This window comes from Malaclemys terrapin, chromosome 4, assembly GCF_027887155.1.
Source record: "Malaclemys terrapin pileata isolate rMalTer1 chromosome 4, rMalTer1.hap1, whole genome shotgun sequence".
NCBI classification, from domain to species: domain Eukaryota; kingdom Metazoa; phylum Chordata; order Testudines; family Emydidae; genus Malaclemys; species Malaclemys terrapin.
The window spans coordinates 51,367,619-51,388,854 of record NC_071508.1 but is presented as its reverse complement, the minus strand read 5'-3'; the positions used below and the strand labels follow the sequence as shown (position 1 = coordinate 51,388,854).

General features: G+C 48.3%; 1 protein-coding gene and 1 long non-coding RNA gene across 2 annotated transcripts in view; one reads left to right on the top strand and one right to left on the bottom strand.

Annotated features, from left to right (window-relative positions):
* Positions 1–5,443: 5,443 nt before the first annotated feature.
* Positions 5,444–8,291, bottom strand: LOC128835631 (uncharacterized). Its single transcript, XR_008444681.1, has 3 exons — positions 8,256–8,291; positions 6,962–7,058; positions 5,444–5,559 (listed from the first exon to the last, which is right to left on the bottom strand). It is a non-coding gene; the product is annotated as an uncharacterized LOC128835631 (long non-coding RNA).
* Positions 8,292–11,025: 2,734 nt separating this feature from the next.
* The window catches only part of LOC128836133 (adenylate cyclase type 10-like), a 76,552-nt gene continuing 66,341 nt past the window's right edge, over positions 11,026–21,236 (top strand). Inside the window, exons 1-4 of the mRNA XM_054026150.1 lie at positions 11,026–11,365; positions 13,651–13,755; positions 15,422–15,460; positions 20,881–21,024. Coding sequence (XP_053882125.1) covers positions 11,026–11,365; positions 13,651–13,755; positions 15,422–15,460; positions 20,881–21,024 — 628 coding nt within the window. The remainder of the gene's footprint in view (positions 11,366–13,650; positions 13,756–15,421; positions 15,461–20,880; positions 21,025–21,236) is intronic.

Here is a 21,236-nt window from a genome sequence, read left to right as displayed (position 1 = left end):
CCTGAGGAAACCAGCCTCTCCAGTGCTGTCTGTTCAGTTAACCAAGCTGGGAATAGCCAAGTACCCAGCACCACATCACATCTCCTACAGGGCATCAAGACCAAATCCTGCTTTGATGCCTCTGCAGTTGTCAGTGGAGTGGTGCAGGTGGAACTCCCCCCCCCACCCCACCCCCCCACCCCAACCCCTGGTCATGTAGACTCATGCTGTTGATGTACCTCCCTTGGTGGCTAGGGTGAACCAAACTAATAGCATCAGCCTGAGACTCAGTTGGTGCTGGTCAGTGTTGCTTAGTGGATTTAGAGGGCTGCTGTTACTGTAGATCCTCTTCAAGGGAAGAGGCTCTGGCCTGTTTCCCATTCCATCCTCGTTGGTGCTTAAAAGCCCTGTCTCCTGGCAACCAATTACAGGTACTTTCCTTGGGTGCTGTACCCTGATGACCCTGGCCTGTGGGGGAGTGATGCTCCAGGCTGGGTTGCCATGGCTCTGGCAACTCAAGGACCAGTATCATCTGAACTCGCAGGGGAGGTTTCCTGTGCCCCACCAATTCCTCTGGAGATACTTAATGCTATTTAAACTAGGTAGCTTTAGTAAACTAGGGGTTTGAGGGAAGTCCAGCTGTTGGTGAAAGACTTAATGCTACATCAGTAAACAGGTTGCCAGGGGCCCAGTGATCTTGATCTGCTTTAGTATTCTGGAAGAAGAGAAGCTATGTCTAGCCTGGATGTTGATGGACTGGTCTAGGAACAGGGTGGATTTGATTTAAATCACTAGTCAGGAAGACTCAATTTAATCATGGATTTCTACATAAAAGTGCATTCTTGTTGGCTGGTATAACCTTAATACATATTCTTCCCAACTCAGAGATAGATGTAGGTTTCATTTTTAGAAAATACACACTATACATTTTTAAACTGATTTATTTTGAAAACTTTTCAGTTGAGTTTTATAGCTCTATAAGCAAATGAAAGATTGTTTGGTTATTTCATTTACCAAAGGTAACTGAAGCAGATATTTATGAAATCATTGGGAGGTGAACTATCTCCAATTCTCCAAATATTATGATTAACCTGTTGGATTTTCTTGCCATCCTGTATTAGGAAGAGAAGATCACCTGCCAGACATTTAAATTGTTTTATTTAACTAAAACAACATTAAGTATTCTGGATTTTTTTCTTCAACAGCAAACATAATATTTTAACAAAAAAGCATGTCCCTTGCTTCACATTTATCTCCAGACTTCTTCTCCTTGTCCAGATCTATTCCGCCCCAACAATCTTCTATTCATTTAACTTTTTGAAACTTTGCACTTTTAGAGAAAGGTAGGGGATTGACTGTGAATGCGAATTTGCAGAGGGACAATAGGGTTGAGGTCTGTTATTTCTCACCTCTCTATTTATTTAAAAACATTTTTGCTGTTAAAAGCATGTTACCTCTGGAAACACACGTTCTCAGTTTGAGAAGTGCAAAACTTAGCATCTCCGATGGTATCTTCTACACTGAGCACTGAGTCCCAGTGGGTAGTTAAATCATTTAGGTTAATCTTTCTATACAGAAGCCTCTGGAACCCCATAAAACTGGGTCCCTAATCCATGAACTATTGGAACTCATTTACAAAACTTTTCTTAAACATTACATGAATATATTGTCTCATACTAAAGAATTAGAATTTATAATCCCTATTCCATGATGAGATATTTGAGCTATAATGTATCTTAATTAAAACTATCTTGATTGCTTTTTGGGGAAAAACCATTTTATCAAAAAAAGCTGATTTTAAACAAACTGTTTGTGTTTTTTTTTTTTTTTTTTTTTTTAAATTTCTCTACCCTGTCTCGGAACCATCGCATGGCTTGTTTACATGGCTCTAGCCTGATTCTCTAGAATCATGCAGCTGGCTTAACAAGCAACCAGTGTTAATGCATTGGGCATGGCCTTGTTTTGCACCAGGGCTCTAAGTAGCTGCATGGATTAAGGTTGCAAAGACAAATGCCCTCTTTAAAGATGCTGCTGTCCACCAGTCACTGACTGGGTCTTCTGGCTACCATACACACAGCCAATGGGGAGGGAGGTGACACTCATCCAATACAGAGTGCTTCACATGCAAGGTAGTGTGTAAGCTACCCAAGGCTTGAGTGCTAGGAGGACTTCTGGTCCTGTGCAGTTCATAACCCAGTTCTTTAGTGGCTTAGCTCAGTGTCTGCCACTAGGCTGGGAATTTCCCGCAAACTGAAATGTTCAGCTTGGGGGGTGCCAAACAACTTGACACACACACACCCCCCACACACCTTTCTTCATCTTAATCTCTACTTCATTAAAACCATTTTCCCATCCCTGGTATCAGGGGAAGAGCTCCTAGCCCCTCTGTAGGAGAAGGGAAGAGGCTGTCCCCTATTCCTAATACTCTTCCAAAATCAGCTCCTAAAAGGGGCTAGGAAAGAGCAGTTGCCTCTACAACTAAAGTGATTGAATCAAGAACTTTCTTTAGCCATTATTAGGTGAAGTTGGTTTAATGGTACGTAGTCTTAAATTGCTCCGGGCTAGAAAAACCTGTGGAAAACTATACAACCATTTTGGGAGATCTTAGTCCTGGAGGCTTGATCTTAAGCAGAAAGATTTTCTTTTAGATGCAATAAGACTTACCCAGCTCTGCAAAGGCATAATAGTAGGGAAAGAAAGCCAAGCATTCTAGGGGGGTGTATCTTTGAGTTTAACAATACATGTAACCCCAGAATTGGTGCTGTACACCTGGGAGAGTTGGACAAAGCCTCTTGGGGAGCTAAACTTATCTGCCTTTGATCAGTGTGCTGAAGTCCATGTTTAGCTGGAGCATATGTATCTTTAAGAATAAATTAGCATTATTTGTAGTGCAGGAGAACCGAACAGCCTGTCACGGACCAGGACCCCCCTTGTGCTAGGTGCTGTACAAACTGAACAAAAACAGTCCATGACAGTTGGGTGACACATGGCTATAGGGGATGTCTGCACTGGGAACAAGAGGCAGGGGAAGAGACTGAGAAGAATCCTAGAAGAGCAGTAGGGCTGATGCTAGGAGACCTGCTGTCCCTTGGATGCTTCTGCCAGACCGGAGATGGTGTAGAAAGGAGACAGCTAAGTGTAAGGGCCAATCTGCAACAGGAAGAGAAGTGCAGAGCGCTGAGGTTCCAGACCTTGGTCCTAGCGCTGGGCCCAGGGGACAGGCTAGCACTCCTCGCAGGGTGACTGTACCCAGCACAGTGGAAAGCAAAGGCTGGTTAGTGCCACTCTCCAGTTTTCAGAGGAAACCCTTCATAGATGTGCCCTTCTCCCCTGCACATTTTTGGACACTTCCTTTGCCCCACCCCCGACTTGTTTTTTTCTTCCCACCACCAATTGCCTTTTACCAATGAAATGGGGGGGAATCCAATCAACTGAAAAAGCTGCTCTGTTTTTTTCCTATTTTATCCAAATAAATTTTCTAAATGGAAACTTATTCAGGGGTTTGAAAGCCCTCCCCCCTTTTTTTTGACAAATTTTGTTTGAAAATGTTGGTTCAATTCTATGCTATTGATCTTCAGCAGCTTTCAGGCAATGAGTTCTGGTCCTTCTCTGGCCCCTAGCAGCAGAGGATCTAAGCACCCCACTCTTAGTGGATTTGTCCTCACAGCCCCCTATGCTAGTGCTCCTCCACCTGCCTTCCCTGGGTTTGCAGATGGCACCGGGGTGCAGGAAGGAGCTAGGCCAGAGCTTAGAGAGAGACACCGTGGGTGTGCTCAGAGGCAGAAACGTAAAGGCCTAGGGAACTTTTACAGAAAACATTTAGGCTTGGAGTGAGCTTAGGTGCCTATGGGGTTCAGTAGCTGCCAGGCAGGGTTTTGTAGTGCAGGGGTGCCTAACACTGGTCCTCAGGCAGTAAGTACCTTTGTGGATCTGGGCTGAAGGGTCTCAAAAGGAACCCCAAAGCCCCCAACCTTTGAAGACTGTGCCCTTCCCATAAGTCAGATATGAATACCTCAGCCAGGCCCCCCCCCTGCTCATCTCTCTGCCGCACCTAGACACCAGCCCCCTCTATGTTTGGGAAGTCCCCTCTCCCAGTGCTGTAGAGACCCCTGCGGAGTCCGTTCAGTGATGGCCCAGGCAGGGCCCTGGGATGCTGGCTATGTGTATCTACTAAGCCTGTAGCAGACTCACCCCCAGGGACGATTTAACAGCAGAGAGCTTGAAGAAGACACGTCTCCCCTCTTCTGGGCAGACAGTTTTCATCTCCTCCTGGCTCATCCCCAGCAGCTGGTTGCCATTGAGCATGCCAAGGCACTTCACTGTGCTGCAGGGAGACAGACAGATGGTGAGGGAGGAGTAGCTAGGTGCACAGGGCAAGGAGTAACCCCCTGAGATCAGCTACCTGGTATAGGGCGGGACTGCAAAGAAAAACAATGGACTGAGGAAATGGCAAAGCTCCCTGGTCGGACCATCAGCAGGGGAGACTGGCCTGGCGGGTGCGGTCTCTGTTCTAGCAGCAGCCGGAGCTGGACACAGGCAGATCTGCGCCAGGGGAGGTGCAGATGGATGGTGGTGGGGGAGGGGGCATTTGCTGGAATGTACTATCCAAGATGGGGAGAGCTGGTACCAGTACTTAGGGAAGCACTAACTAGAGCAAGAGGCACTAGTCAGTTTCATGCCTGGGAGTGGCCACCTGCCCTTTCTAGGGCATAAGGATCCTGCTTTCTTCCCTGGGGTTGGGAGGGGGGGTTGTTCTTCCCTCCCCCCCCAGGTATCAAAGTGTCCCTGACACCACAGTCCCCCACAGCTCTGGGCCTAACCCCAAACTGCCCAACGGTGACTTGGCCAATTCTGTGCCACTGAAGTCAGCGGGCACAGGATCAGCCCCCAGGGCTTCAGGATTGGGCCTGATGTGACTCAGGGAGACCAGTGGGGTGATGGCAGGGAGGGGTCTTTCTCAGAGAGAGAGAGAGAGGCTGGTTTCCAGGGTTAGCGACTGAGACGACCTACATCTTGGAGAAGCCCATGTCCCGCAGCCAGGCCGTCACCTCCACCGGTGTGGAGTGCTGCTGGAGACCAGGGGAGCTGCTTGGCGCCTAGATCCAAAAGAGAGGAGGGGACTGAGAAGTCTCACAGCAAATGAGAGCTAATCACGTCCCCCCAACAGACAAGCGAACACTTCCCCCTCCCAGCCACCCCGCAAGCCACTGCCTGCAGGTGACAAGCTCTCAGAGCTGGTGTCTTCTGGATGGGAGATCGGGAGCCTTTAGCACAGTGCAGGGGATGAGATCAGGAAACCCCTATTCTCCAGCCAGCATGCGCTGAACCGCTAGCAAGCTAGTTCCCATAATCCCAACCCCAGGATGCGGGGACAGCGCCCCAGCATGAGGGGGGTGGGGTGGGGAAGGCCCAGCCAGGTCAGTGGGTTGCTGCAGCTTGGAGTGGAACGGGGGGACCTACTTGGTTCATGCTGTTCTCCACAGGCTCCTGATCCACTGGCCCCACGATGTTATTCGGGATATAGCCCCTCTCGCCGGCGCTGTTTCTAGCAAGCCACCACTTCTTCCTCTGGTCTAGAATCTGAGTCAAGGGACACAGCGTAATTCAAATCAGCCCCCAGGAGCCCAGGTGGTGAATGAGTGAAAGCCGTCACCCCGGCTACCAAAGCAGGGGGTCACCCTCATGGCAATGCCAGACTCCCAGCATGGGGACTGTCTAGGGCATCTATTGGCAATTAGAGGCCTAGGCCTGGTCTACAGTAGGGGGAGGGGTTGATGTAAGATACGCAACTTCAGCTACGGGAATAGCATAGCTGAAGTCGATGTATCTTATTTCGACTTACCTCCCATCTTCACGGCGCGGGATCAACGGCCGCGGCTCCCCCGTCGACTCCGCTACTGCCACTCGCCCTGGTGGAGTTCCGGAGTCGATAGGAGCACGTTCGGGGATTGATATATCGCGTCTAGACGAGACGCGATATATCGATCCCTGATAGATCGATCACTACCCGCCGAGCTGGCAGGTAGTCTGGACGTACCCCTAGAGACTAAGGCCAGACAGGACCATTCTGATCTCCTGCAGGGCACGGGCCAGAAAGGGTCACCCAGTGATTCCTGGCTGACACCAGCTGAGGATCAAACTAAATAAATATCACACCAGATTCTGGACTGATTGGGCTGGGTTCCTGGGGAGACAACTCCAGGTGCCTGCTGTGTAATGCAGTGCTACTGTCCCACCACCCATGACACAGTGTGAGACATAGATCCATCAATCTGAAGGCCAGAAAGGCCCCTTCTCCCCATCGTTTGACCTCCTTCATAGTCCAGCCCAGAGAATTGTGCACAGTGTCTAGTCCCTGCTGTAATGTGTCACGCTACTGGGCCATCAAGTCCAGTGTGCTGTTTCCAGATGAAAACAAACAGCCTCTCCCAAAATTGCATCTAGCCAGACGTGCCCAGGGAGGAGGTGACATTTCCTTCCTATCCCCCGCCCACCTCCCCAAAATCCGGGACATCCAACTTCCACTCTCATGAGACCGGAGCATACATCGTTATAGTATGGGCATTATTAGCGGGCTTAATTTTAGTAGATGTCTGAAAACCCAGTACTGGGCACAGTACTATCGGTAGCAGCAACCCCCCACAGGCCGATCCTGTACATGATATTTAGTCCTTGTTCCCCAGCCGTGCCATTGTGCAGCCTCTGGGCTGGTGGCATTTATCCATAGTCAGCAATCAAAGGTCATTCTGTGCCTTGGTGCTGTAAGCCCTCTCTGCCTTTTTTCCAATCTCCGTTCACTTTGATCCACCAGTCCCTAGTAGCCGCCCTCTCTCTATATCTGTAAGTAGTCCTAGAGGAATGCTCTGTGCTTTAGAGAGAATGAAGACCCAGTTTCCTCCCAAAGGTATCTAAGTTCTGGCGCCGAGACCACCTAGTAGAGACTGAACAATTCTCTGGCTTCATAGGACAGTTCCTGCCTTACCTCCAGCAGTTCCCCTTTCACGACAGTCAGCTCCTTGTTGTTCCTGGCCTGGAATTCATACATGGCTTGCATGCGCTGAGGGGGACTAGAAGGAGCTCTGGAAAGAGACCATGTATGGACTGTGACTATCTCAGGCCTAGATCCCTAGGGAGCCAACTAAGAGATCCAGCTGCTTCTTCCAAAAAGAGAACCCCATCCTGATCTTTCTCACAAAGCTCTGCATGGCATGTAACTGTTGATTTCAGTACTACTCAAATCACCAAGAGCATGTCTAGACCCACAGGATTTTTGTCTAGACACAGCTAGAGGACCTGATCCTGAAGGGTGCTGAGCACCCTCAGCTCTCGTCACTCCCCCCATGGGAGTTGCGGGTGCTGTCCCCACCTACCCCCCAGAAGTGCTCAGCGCCTTGCAGGGTCAGGCCCATAGTCTGTTACTGTTGGGAGAACAGAGCCACTCGGCTACCCTGACACACTCAAGGTGAAAGAGCAGCTGGCTGGGGCCAGGTGACCCAAAGGTGAACAGCAGGGGCTTGGGAGGAGCTGTGGGCTTTGCCCACAGAGATGGCATAGACAGCAGTCAGGAGTGGCAGGATGGCATGGAGAGAGCTCTCCGACCATGGGGTGGGGGGCCAGGACAGGGTGACCCACTTTCAGAGGCAATAATGCAGCGAGCAATTAAGATACTCGACAAGGGAGCTAAATGAGCTACTCATTTGTTGTCTCCAGTGGGTTTGACCTTCCTGTCTCACACAGACCCTCTTTTGTTCCAGCGATGCTTCCCCCATTTCTGACACAGCGTGAACTGCTGAACCCAAGGGTGGACAAAGCCCCCACCTTGGGTTTTCCTCCCTGGCATCACTGCAGCTGACAACAGGGCCCCTTTGTAATGAGCTGCCCTGGCACCCACCCACAGGCTCAGTGACATCCCAGGATGGAAGCACGGCTCTGCTGGCAGGCTAAGACCAGTCAGCTGTGACAGATTCTTCTGCTGGTCGGACAGAAAGAACCTTGTGTATGTAGCAACTGCTGTGGGAGTGTGTGTGTAGTGTATGTAGGATTTGGGGAAGAGGACTGTGTTGAGCAAGGTGTGTGTGTGCGCACTTGCGGTCTCAAGAGGTGATCCCAGCAAGTTCTAAGTAGGAGTTATTTGCCCCTCATAGCCAGGGGCCCCGTGCTGCCTGTGTTCATTAATTCACACTGAAGTCCAAGGGGCCTTCCTGGATGCAGCGTATTGGCACATTTCTCAAAACCTCAATAGGAAGCCGGGCCAGCCTAGGGACAGGAGCACGTACCTGGACGCGGCGTGGTTCTGGCTTCCCAGGGGCTGCTGCATGGAGAGACGATAAATATGACAACTATAAGGATAGGAGGGATCATTGTGACAATTTAATCTGACCTCCTGTATTACACAGGCCAGAGAACTCCCCTGAATTAATTCCTGTTTGGACTAAAACATAGTTCTTAGAAACCCACCAATCTTGATTTTAAAATTGCCAGTGATGAAGAATCCACCACAACCCTTGGTAAGCTGTTCCAGATTAATTACCCTCACTGTTCAAAATTTGCACCTTTTTTCCAGTCTAAATTTGACTAGGTTGAGCTTCTAGCCCTTGGATCTTGTTACACCTCTCTCTGTTAGACTGACGAGCCCATTATCAAATTTCTGTTCTCCACGTATGTACTTAGAGATTGTGATCAAGTCTCCCCTTAACAAAGAGAAAGCTAAACTAAACTGATTGAGCTCCTTGTGCCTCTCACTGGAAGGCATGTTTTCCAATCCATAAATCATAGAATATCAGGGTTGGAAGGTGCCTTAGGAGGTCATCTAGTCTAACCCCCTGCTCAAAGCAGGCCCAATCCCCAACTAAATCCCTAAATGGCCCTCTCAAGGATTGAATTCCCAACCCTCAGTTGAGCAGGTCAATGCTCAAACCACTGAGCTATCCCTTTCTGATCTCATGACTCTTCTCTGAACAATGTATCCTCTCCAATTTCTCAACATCCTTCTTGACTTGTGGACACTAGAACTGGTGGTAACACCAGTGCCAAATACAGAGGTAAGATAGCCTCCTTATTTCTACTCAACTATTGAGTGGGGAAGCATAGCAAGCCCAGAGTTTGAAAGGAAAGACCATCAGAGTCTCATGGCATTAACCATCTGTGGCGACATGTCCTCCTGCTATACCCCCTCATGGCATGGCACTGTGTGGCCATGGTTCTGCCTCTGTTTCCCTCCTGGTCCTCCACTGCTCCACCAAGTCTCAAACATCTTCTGGATTGAAGGGATTTAGCTCTTCAGCTAGGTCATGTAACAGTTCCACCTTATCGGGGTGCCCAAAGTCCAAAATAAACACAAAGCAGCATAAAACCTTCCCTTCCCCTAGGCAGGCCTTGGTAGGTAGCTATGTTCCCCAGTTTTTGGCCCCAACCAATCTCTCACACCATGAAAGCCTCAGACTTGCTCTCTTTTCCAGCCAGGAAACAACTGAGTTGGGTTCTCCCTCCTCCCTTGAAGCTTGACACTTGGTTGAGGTGTTACAGGGTGGGATGGACTGGGCCTTGTTGTATGGATATTGATCTCAAAAGCCCAAAGAGTTAAAGGTGTTTATAAACTCTTTCACTGTCCAACTTCAAACAGGGATAGATAGGCTTGGAGTTATTTTAAACAGAGGGCTTGATTTTACTCAGTAACTTGGCAAACACCCAAAAGCATTATTTAAATTAAAAGTTTATTGATTAAAAACAAGAAAGAACAAGAAATCAAAACAGGCATTTATAGTCAAACTGACGTTGAATGATTATGCAAAACAAACTTAGGCAAAACCTTGAAAGCCCTTCTCCTTTTGGAGACAAAATAGCAGACTCATATTTTCAGAACAACTGTTCTTTGATGGAAAGGGTTAATTTTACTCTCAGTTTTGATGTGTAGAGTGCATTTACTTATCCTGTTCTTAACTAACAGACACAAGGTAGAGAAGAGAGAGGATAGAAAAGATGGGTGAAATATGGATTTTGTTGATGGTTTTGAAACACTGGGCTGCTGGTTAGTAATGAGTGGGTGCTTTTGGTTGGCAAGTCAACCATGACACCTGCTGCTTGTATCCTGGTTTACAATTTGGTCAGGGACCTCATCTGATTGGATCTTTTCTTCTTAGGCAATCAGGCTTGGATGAATACACCATAGCTGACTTCAGAATTTGATAAACAGTCAAGAGAATGAGAGATAGAAAGGGGGGGCTAGAAAATAACACAACAGGGGAAGGGAAAACAATACAGGCTCTTACACATGCCTCTGCAGTACTGGCAATCGGATATCCCCACTGATGGGTTGAGGATTGGATGTCATGATCATGTGATGACTTTCAGCACTCACAGGTGAAAACAAAGTACCTCGAACAAGATTAAGGCCAGCCGGCCTTCCTCTCAGGAAGAAAGTCCTTTCGATGAGTCAAGGTGAGCTGGGATGAGTTGCAGTGCTGGCAGATCGGGGGATGAGCTGGTATGCAAGGTGGTGAGATGAGAGATGAGAGGGAGAGCTGAACTGAATTGATCTGAACGGAACTGATTGTGTCTTTTTTTTCACTATTTCTTTTTAAGGAACCCAAAAAGAGGAAAAGTGGGAGTCATAGTTCATCCCTCTCACCAGTTAGGCCTCATATCCATCACACCAGTTTTGGACAATTAACTTCTGGTTCCACATCTTGTGTTTTTATCAATCATAATTTCAACAGTTCTTGGATTATGTCAACATGTCCTTTTTAGTTTAAACTAATCCAACTTCTTTGTCTGGTTCTTTTGGACTTGTTACAACATCCAGGGTCGTAAACAACTTGACCTATTTTTCATGGTTATTGTAACATCTTAAGAACTTTTACGTACTTTTTACATTTGAGTTTACAAGAGGAGAGCCTCTTGTAGATCCAATAGTCACAACAGCCCAGACTCGTATGGGGTTTCTATACCCCATCACACCATTTCTGTGTAAATGGGTTTAAAATACATTAATGAAGGAAGCTTGTCTCACCTAGCAACTGTAGCTACGTAGACTGTGATATACAGAGAATGTTACTGGCTGAGACCCTTCCGACAGTGAATTGTGACCTGTCCTTGATGGGGCTGCTGTCTGATCATCACAAGAGTGATCACCGTTATGGCAGGCTAGTGGGAGTCACCTCCTTCCCTGAATGGGAGGATCATATATTGAATTATCCATCAGTGTTGCAGGACCCTGGGCAGCAGATTGCATTCATTGCCAAAATGGAGCAAAGAAAGCCAAGTGACAGCACTACAATTGGGAAAGTAGCAGCTCATGTCCCCGATCTCATCGTATATGGCGATTTCTCCCAGGAGGTGCCTTTCATTGAGAGTTTTGATGGAGTATTGCTTTTTGCAGACATTTCAGGTGGGTAGAGAGATTATTAAGGGTGGGATTTTCAGAAGGGCCCAAGGAAGTTAGGTGCCCAACTTCCATTTAAAATCAATGGGATTTGTGTGCCTAAAGGCTTGTCTACATGGCAAATTACTGTGTAGCAAGCCAGGGTGTGAATCAATAGGTTGCCAGCTTGCCACGCACTAACTTGGTGTGTGGACAATGCTACACCAGAGTGAAAAGTTCCAGAGTGTGGCTTGATGTACTGTGCTCTCAATCAGCAGCATGCTAAGCTATATCCATGACTTAGCAGTGTCCATACGATGAGTGACTGGGTGGCAAGCTGGTATGCTGTAGAGTCACACCCTGGCTTATTGTGCAGTAACTCACTGTGTAGACAAGCCCTAACTCCCTTATTAGGCCTTTCTGAAAAGCCCACCCTTAGTACACGGAAGGTTTAAAATAGATATTGTCTGCGGTAATGGGAGACTTGGGCTCAAATCTAGCTGAAGTCACAGCTGAAATGGCTTAGGGACTTTCGTCTTTATTACGTTGAGCATTTTGCAGAATTGGCGTCTTTAGGCTCAAAAGAGTTTGGGACAGGAGTAGCAGAGGATGGTGCAGCAGCTGCTCAGGGCAGAGTTGTCAACTGCCATCCCCATCCTGGAACTTTATGCAATTTTTTAGATATGATGGGCCCAGGCCAAAGAGTACCTGGAAGATAAGGACTGGGACCTTGAACTTGACTTTGTATTATGTGGGAAGATAGGTTTGGTGTGGTTGTGATAGTTTGTGTTGCTGTGGAGATGTGCTGCCACATTCTCAGTTTTCTGAGGCGTGAAGGCTTTATGCCCAGGTATTTTGCATTTCTGTAGCCCAGCTGGGAGGTGAGGAAAGCATATATAACAGAGACCAGGTCATCATTCTCTAGGATGAGTCTCTCCGAGACAACTGGATGTTGTAGAGAAAGTTACTTGAGGATGCTACTGTGTGAGATTGTATCGTCAGCGAACATTCCTAAACTACAGATTGAATTGACCAACGATGGATGTGTACCTTCAACCAAAGGAGACTGCACTGTGATTGCAAACGCCTCTACCCACTGGCATCTCCTCTGTCTTGCTCAGGTTCTGCTTTAATCAGGTATTCTCCATTCATGAACTGATCTCCTCCAAGCACTGGGCCATCTTAGTGGTAGAGGTATAGTCATATGTATATGCGGAAGGAGAAGCAGAGCTGTGTGTCATCTGCATATTGCTGGCACTTGTGTCCCTGTTGTCTGACCAGTTTGTAGGTATTGAATAGGACTGGAGAGAGAATTGATCCTTGTGGCACTCTGCAAGTGAAAGGTCTGATGGGAGACAAGCAATTTCCCATCACTACCTAGAAAGGACTTAATGCTTTTTAGCATGTTCCCCTGGATCTCTGCCACCTCTCTCAGAAGAGTCAGCATGATCTCATGGCAAACAGGGTCAAATGGAGTGGGGGAAGGATCAGAACTAGAAAGCAGGGACAGTTCCAACATAGGAACAAAGTGAACTGAAAAAACTAGGGACTTGAAAATCAGGGACTGTTGCATGCAGGGTGGATAAAAATTAATTACAAAATATAAAAGGATTTTTTTAATTTAAATAGGATTATTTTTATTTAAATATAGATTTATTTTAAGAAAAAACAACCCGATTTAAAATTAAACTTGAAATTAGCAACTTATGTTAGGGCCTAAACTTATAGCCTATTAAAATCATTTAAATTACATACAAAAATAATACATAGCGGTACACATTTGTTGCCAAGTTTTAATGAAAGTCAAATTTCATTTCAAATGAGCCGGTGAAGTCACTGGCTAAGCACCTGGAACCAGAGTTAGCTGATGTGCTAAACTAGTTTTTGGCAGCAGTAGCCTCTTGTGCGGTGCAGAATGAAATAAAGAAAATATTCTGTTTATTCAGCTAGTTCAGTTCAAAGACTAGTTCATTCAAAAAATTAAGAAGCCAGTTGGAAGTTGAAAAAGAGGGAATGCTTGTTTTCCTCTTCCAATTGCAAACAAAAACAAGGTGAAAGAGGATGCGATCGACTTGTTCTAAAATCTTGAAGGACGTGGTGACCTAGAAACTCCAGTTGAATTCACTAACTACAGATAATACTTCCTTTGCTTAATAAATCAGTTTTAAATGGAAAATAAGTTTTGTTAAACTTTTTTTCTTATGTATCCAGCACATTTTAGGTAACACAAAGCATGTCTGACTGCAGTCGCTGAGATCATCTGCCATTTCTTGCCTCCTTCAGTGGCTGCCTGACTGCTGTTTGTGTTACAGGTTTTACTGCACTGACGGAGAAGTTTAGCATGGACACCAGTCTGAACTGTGGTGCTGAGCAGCTAACGCAGACCCTCAATCATTATGTAGGGGATATTGTGGAAGGTAAGTAACAAGCAGCATGATCCCTCGCTGAGAGCACTTCCTTGGCTCAGGTCTGGGGAACTGAAGAAATGCCCATCAGAAAGGTGTTCTGTTAAGCAGCCTGGGCCCTTCTTGGAGGTTGGGATCTTCTCTGTCACTTAGGGAGCCTTGAAAATCTCCCAAGATTAGGAGGGCTGGATGGAGCTGCTTTGGGAACCAGTCTTTGCTGCTCCTCACTGGCACAGCGTGTCCTGCTTTGAAGAGTCCATTGTTGCTTTGGCTCTACTCTGGTGTATGCCTCCACCTAAGTTCCCTGTAAGCTGCACGGCCACATGGCAGCCTCTCAGTGCCATGCAGGTGCTCAGGGAATCCACCACAGCCGGGGGATGGGCGCTTATCCTGCGGCCCCATCCCCAAAGCTGCTGCGGCGAGGAGAGGCGCCTCTCCCCCGCAGCCCTGGTGCTGATGCGGGGAGAAAGAGCTGAGGGGAGTCCTCTCTTCCCGCTGTAGCCCCCTCCCACACTCCAAACCCTTCATCCCGGATCCACCCCAGAGCCCGCACTCCCAGCTGGAGCCCTCACCCCCTGCTCCCCAGCCCTCTGCCCCAGCCCTGAGACCCTCATCCCTGGCACCACCCCAGAGCCCGCACCCCCAGCTGGCGCCCTCACCCCCTGCTCCCCAGCCCTCTGCCCCAGCCCTGACCACACTCCTAACCTCTCGGCCCCGGCCCCACCCTCACCACATGAATTTTTTTATGAGTCACATATTGGTGCACATAACAAAATTCATTCCGCACATGGGTGGGAAAAATTAGAGGGAACACTCGTCTCCACCCCATTTCACTGGAAGAGCAATGTCTTGTTGTTTATGTGGCCAAGGAGTAGGGTGACCCTGTGACATCAGCACACTAATGATTTGGGGATCTGAGCTCTGACAAAAGTTACCAATTCCCTCTCAGGATCTAGAAAGCATCCCAACACCCTCAGAGCACAATGTGGCCCTTCCTTGTCTATCTTAGGTTTTTATATGGCCTCCAACACCCCTGTGAGGAAGTGAGGTAGGGGAGTGCTATTATTCATGTTATGGATAAGGAACCCAGGCATGGAGAGGCCAGGTGATTTGCCCAACGTCACACCTGTAGTCTGTGTTGGAGCAGGGAACCAAATCCAGGTCGCCAGAGTCTCTGGCTTAGCTCCCTAACCACTGGATCATCCTTCCTTATCTCCTGCTGTCACATTGCTTTTGAGAACTTGCTTCAAAACTTACCATGGAGCAGTGCTTCTCAGGTTGTCCCTGGGCCCTCCCTGTTGGATGCGACATTTTGAGAACTGAGCAGTAGGGGATTTGAAGGGTTGGGAGAAGAGGTCGGTCTGGGAAGGGATATTTCTAGTTGCCATAGAAACACTGTGCTCTGCCTCCTTATGGTGGCTTTTGAGATGGAGTTTAACTCCCTGATTTTTGCTCTGAGCCCTCAGCAGCTGGGAGCTTTGTTGTGATGACATGCTCAAGCATACACCATCTTGCTCACTCAGTCATACCTACTCTGCAAAATATGCCTCCTCAATGTGTGCATGCACAAACACACACACACACACGTGCCCATCCCCCGATCGACAGAACAATTTGTTCCATGATTTTCTTTGACAAGAGCTGTGTGTAACTTCTCTCGCCTTTTCTCTTGCTGCAGAGGTGCTGATTTATGGAGGCGATATCTTGAACTTTGCAGGTATTTATTAGCTTGTGATATCTGGGGTGGGGTAGAGTGGCCTACTCTCCCGTTGTCATTTGACTTGTGAGGCTCTGGACAGTGGCGGCATTCAAACTAGCCAACTCCCTTTTCTTGTTCTATTGTACCCGTCCCTCTGGCTCCTATTCCCACAGGGCTGATCTATGATTTGGAAGAAGCAAGAATTTACACTATATCTTTCAGTTAGAAACAACCCCGATTCCCCTTCCTCTGTGTCTGATTGAGAAATCCTGGCTGGTGCTTCCTTTAGAACTGAACTCAGATAGAAGTTAGGCACCTAAATACCTTTATTTGTGCATAAGCTTTCATGGGTAAAACCCCCCACTTCTTCAGATGCATGGATACACTTCTTCACTCCAGGCATCTAAAGATGTGCTTTTTTTACCCACAAAATCTTATGCCCAAATAAATCTGTTAGTCTTTAAGGTGCCACCGGACTCCTTGTTGTTTTTGTGGATACAGACTAACAGACTACCCCCATGATACTAAATACCTTTGGGTATCTCGGCCTGAATGACTGTGCTAGCAGTTGCCCAAGGGCGATAGGAGGTGCAAAGCCTTAGATGTACCTTAGCTAGCGGACACAGGTTTGTGTGTGTGGGAGAGGGGAGGGGAACATGCAGCAAGCCACTGCAAGGGGTCACTGACGGGGAAAGGACACTTGCAGTCAGTGGCTATAAGGGATCACCGGGAAGGAAGGTTTACTTGTAAAAAGCAGCTGCAGGGCATTACTGAGGCCTGGTCTACACTATGAGTTTAGGTCGAATTTAGCAGCGTTAATTCGAATTAAGCCTGGACACATTCACACGACGAAGCCCTTTTTTTCGACTTAAAGGGCCCTTTAAACCGGTTTCTTTACTCCACCTCCAACGAGGGGATTAGCACTAAAATCGCCTTTGCGGGTCGGAATTGGGGTAGTGTGGACGGAATTAGACGTTATTGGCCTCTGGGAGCTATCCTACAGTGCTTCATTGTGACCGCTCTGGACAGCACTCTCAACTCAGATGCATTGACCAGGTAGACAGGAAAAGCCCCGCGAACTTTTGAATTTCATTTCCTGTTTGCCCAGCGAGGAGAGCACAGGTGACCACGCAGAGCTCATCAGCACAGGTAAGCATGATGAAGTCCCAGGATCACAAAAGAGCTCCATCATGGACTGAACGGGAGGTACGGGATCTGCTCACCATATGGGGAGATGAATCAGTGCTAGCTGAACTCCTTAGCAGTAAATGAAATGGCAAAATATTAGAAAAGGTCTCAAAGGCCATGAAGGACAGAGGCCATAACAGGGACGCACAGCAGTGCCGCGTGAAAATTAAGAAGCTAAGGCAAGCCTACCACAAAGCCAGAGAGGCAAACGGAAGGTCCAGGACAGAGCCGCAAACATGCCGCTTCTACACGGAGCTGCATGCCATGCTAGGGGGTGCAGCCACCACTACCCCAACCGTGTGCTATGACTCCGTCAATGGAGAAACACGCAACAGGGAAGTGGGTTCGGGGTACGAGGAAGATGAGGATGAAGATAATATAGATAGTTCACAGCAGCAAGGAAGCGGAGAAACCGGTTTCCCCAACAGCCAGGATATGTTTATCACCCTAGACCTGGAACCAGTAATCCCCGAACTCACCCAAGGCATGCTCCCAGACCCTGAGGGCACACAGGGGACCTCTGGTGAGTGTACCTTTGTAAATATTACACATGGTTTAAAAGCAAGCGTGTTTAAGGATTAATGATTAATTTGCCCTGGCAATCGCAGCCAGTACAGCTACTGGAAAAGTCTGTTAACGTGTATGGGGATGGAGCGGAAATCCTCAAGGGACATCTCCAGAAAGCTCTCCTTTATGTACTCCCAAAGCCTTTGCAAAAGGTTTCTGAGGAGGGCTGCCTTATCCCGTCTGCCATGGTAGGACACTTTACCATGCCAGGCCAGTAGCACGTAGTCTGGAATAATTGCATAACAAAGCATGGTAGCGTATGGTCCCGGTGTTTGCTGGCATGCAGACAACATCCATTCCTTATCTCTCTTTCTTATCCTCAGGAGAGTGATATCATTCACGGTCACCTGGTTGAAATGGGGTGATTTTATTAAGGGGACATTCAGAGGTGCCCGTTCCTGCTGGGCTGAACAGAAACGTTCCCTGCTGTTAGCCACGCGGTAGGGGGGAGGGGTGAAGTGATCATCCCAGAGAATTGGGTGTGTGGGTGGGGTAGTTGGGTTTGTGCTGTATGTTAACCCGGAAACCGCAGCCCCTCCTTTTACATTGCAAACCCATTTTAAATGGCCAACCCAAGGGGTGCTTGGTATGGGAAATGAGGGCGCTACTGTTTGAAACCATTCCCACATGTTAAGAAGGTTAAAAAAGCCAAAAGACTGTGGCTTACCATGGCTGCCTGCAAGCCGAAATCTGTTGCCTGGCACTGTGTGAGTGATCTCTCACACCAAACCGGCAGGCCCTCAATATAAGAGGAAAAATGCGACCTTGTAACGAAAGCACATGTGCTGTGTAATGTGAACAGCAAAATTTAACGTGAAAGAGTGTACCCATGGTTCTCTAAAATGTGTCTTTTTTAACCACCTCTCCCTTCTCCTCCACCAGCTGCAAATGTTTCTCCTTCACAGAGGCTAGCGAAGATTAGAAGGAGAAAACGGCGGACTTGGGATGATATGTTCTCGGAGCTCCAGATGTCCTCCCACGCTGCCAGAGCACAGCAGAATGCGTGGAGGCAGTCAATGTCAGACTACAGAAAAGCACAATATGAACAAGAGGAGAGGTGGCGGGCTGAATCACAGGATGAACAGAGCAAGTGGAGGCCTGAAGATGATAGGTGGCATCAACTTGCAGACAGAAGGCAAGAGTTGATGCTCCGGCTGCTGGAGCATCAAACTGATATGCTCCAGCATATGGTTGAGCTGCAGGAAAGGCATAAATGTCTCCCCCTTACTCTCACAGATATTATGGAGCGCACTGCAAGCAGCAATAACAATGGGAATATTCTTTTCGCTGAGGTCTGAGCGAGTCAGTAAGCTGCGCCAGCGCGCTTTTAAACGTCCAAATGCACATTCCACCACCATTTGGCACTTGCTCAGCCTATAGTTGAACAGGTCCTGACTACTGTCCAGGCTGCCTGTGTACGGCTTCATGAGCCATGGCATTAAGGGGTAGGCTGGGTCCCCAAGGATCACAATAGGCATTTCAACATCCCCAACGGTTATTTTTTGGTCTGGGAAGAAAGTCCCTTCCTCCAGCTTTCGAAACAGACCAGAGTGCCTGAAGACGCGAGCATCATGTACCTTTCCCGGCCATCCCACGTTGATGTTGGTGAAACATCCCTTGTGATCCACCAGGGCTTGCAGCAGCATTGAAAAGTACCCCTTGCGGTTTAGGTACTCGGTGGCTTGGTGCTCCGGTGCCAAGATAGGGATATGGGTTCCATATATCGCCCCATCACAGTTTGGGAATCCCATTGCAGCAAAGCCATCCACTATGACCTGCACGTTTCCCAGAGTCACTACCCTTGATATCAGCAGGTCTTTGATTGCATTGGCTACTTGGATCACTGCAGCCCCCACAGTAGATTTGCCCACTCCAAATTGGACTGACCGGTAGCTGTCTGGCGTTGCAAGCTTCCACAGGGCTATCGCCACTCGCTTCTCAACTGTGAGGGCTGCTCTCATCCTGGTATTCTGGCGCTTCAGGGCAGGGGAAAGCAAGTCACAAAGTTCCATGAAAGTGCCCTTATGCATGCAAAAGTTTCGCAGCCACTGGGAATCGTCCCACACCTGCAACACGATGCGGTCCCACCAGTCTGTGCTTGTTTCCCAGGCCCAGAATCGGCATTACACAGCATGAACCTGCCCCAGTAACACCATGATTTGCACATTGCTGGGGCCTGTACTTTGTGAGAGGTCTATGTCCTTGTCAATTTCCTCATCACTCTCGTCGCCGCACTGCAATCGCCTCATCGGCTGATCCTGGTTTTGCTTTGGCATGTCCTGGCTCTGCATATACTCCAGGACAATGCGCGTGGTGTTCATAGTGCTCATAATTGCTGTGGTGATCTGAGCGGGCTCCATGATCCCAGTGCTATGGCGTCTGGTCTAAAAAAAGGCGCGAAACTATTGTCTGACGGAGGGAGGGAGGGAGGGAGGAAGGAGCAAGTGACGACATGGCGTACAGGTACAGGGAATTAAAATCAACAAAGGTGGCTGTGCATCAGGGAGAAACACAAACAACTATCACACAGAATGGCCCCCCCAAAGATTGAACTCAAAACCTTGGGTTTAGCAGGCCGTTGATTTCACGGGGGGATGGGGAAACAAATGAATACAGAACAAATCTATTTTTTTCATCTTAAGCTGGCAGCCGATGGTGCAGCATGACTGATAGCCCTCGGCATCTTCTGGGTGCTTGGCAGAAAATAGCATACCACGACTGATAGCCGCCATCATCACTGGGAAGACAGCAGAATATGACTGGGGGACATTCGGCGTTTCAGCCATCATCTGATCGAACTGCAGTATGACAACGACGGATACCAGTCGTAATACACCATCTACTGCCAAAAGGCAAGGGGCTGCTGCTGTGTAGCAATGCAGCCCCACGTCTGCCAGCCCCACATCTGCCAGCACCCAGATCGCCGATGAAGGCTACCAGTCATACTGCACCGTCTACTGCCAAAAGGCAATTAGCTGCTGCTGTGTAGCAATGCAGTACCATGTCTGCCGGCACCCAGAGGACATATGGTGGCGGTGAGCTGAGTTGAGCTGAGTGGGCTCCATGCTTGGCGTGGTATGTTGTCTGCACAGGTAACCCAGGTAAAAAGGCGCGAATCGATTGTCTGCTGTTGCTCTGATGGAGGGGGAGGGGCCTGACGACATGTACCCAGAACCCCCCGCAAAACTGTTTTGCATCATTCAGGCATTGGGATCTCAACCCAGAATTCCAATGGGCGGCGGAGACTGCGGGAACTGTGGGATAGCTACCCATAGTGCAACACTCTGGAAGTCGACGCTAGCCTCAGTACTGTGGACGCGGTCCGCCGACTTAATGCACTTAGAGCATTTTATGTGGGGACACACACAATCAGCTGTATACAACCGATTTCTATAAAACCAGCTTCTATAAATTCGACCTAATTTCGTAGTGTAGACATACCCTGAGTGGGAAGAGGTAGTCACAACCGACAGCTGCTAAAGCATAGAGGGGTTGGTCTGTTCACAGCCAGGATGTGCTAAGGAGTTTGGGGTGGTTAGTGAGCAATCTCTCTGTGGGTCAGAGTGCTGGGCAGGTACAGGTAGATCTGCTGTGGCTTGCTGAAAAGCCAGGTGGCTTTGTCAGCACTTTAGAAACAAGAAGAGCATGTATCCCATAAGTCTCTGTCACTCTGCCTTCCCCAGGGGATTCACTGCTAGCACTGTGGAAAGTGCAACGAAGCCAGCTGAGCGATATCATTACACTGGCGCTGAAATGTAGCCTGAGGATCCAGAAAGAGTATGGGGTTCGTGAAACTGAAGTGGGTCTGAAGCTCCGAGTGAAGATAGGTACTATGGCTACTAGTGGAATAACAATACTTTGCAGTCACTAGAGAGCACATTCCCAAAGCACTTTACAAAAGTGAATAGGAAGCATTCGCCCCATTGTGCAGGGGGGGAAGCAGAGGCAAATGGAGATGAAATATCTTGCCCCAGGTCACACAGTGAGTTGGTGGTGGAGATGGGATGAGCATTCAGGACTCCTCACTGCCAGTTCCTTG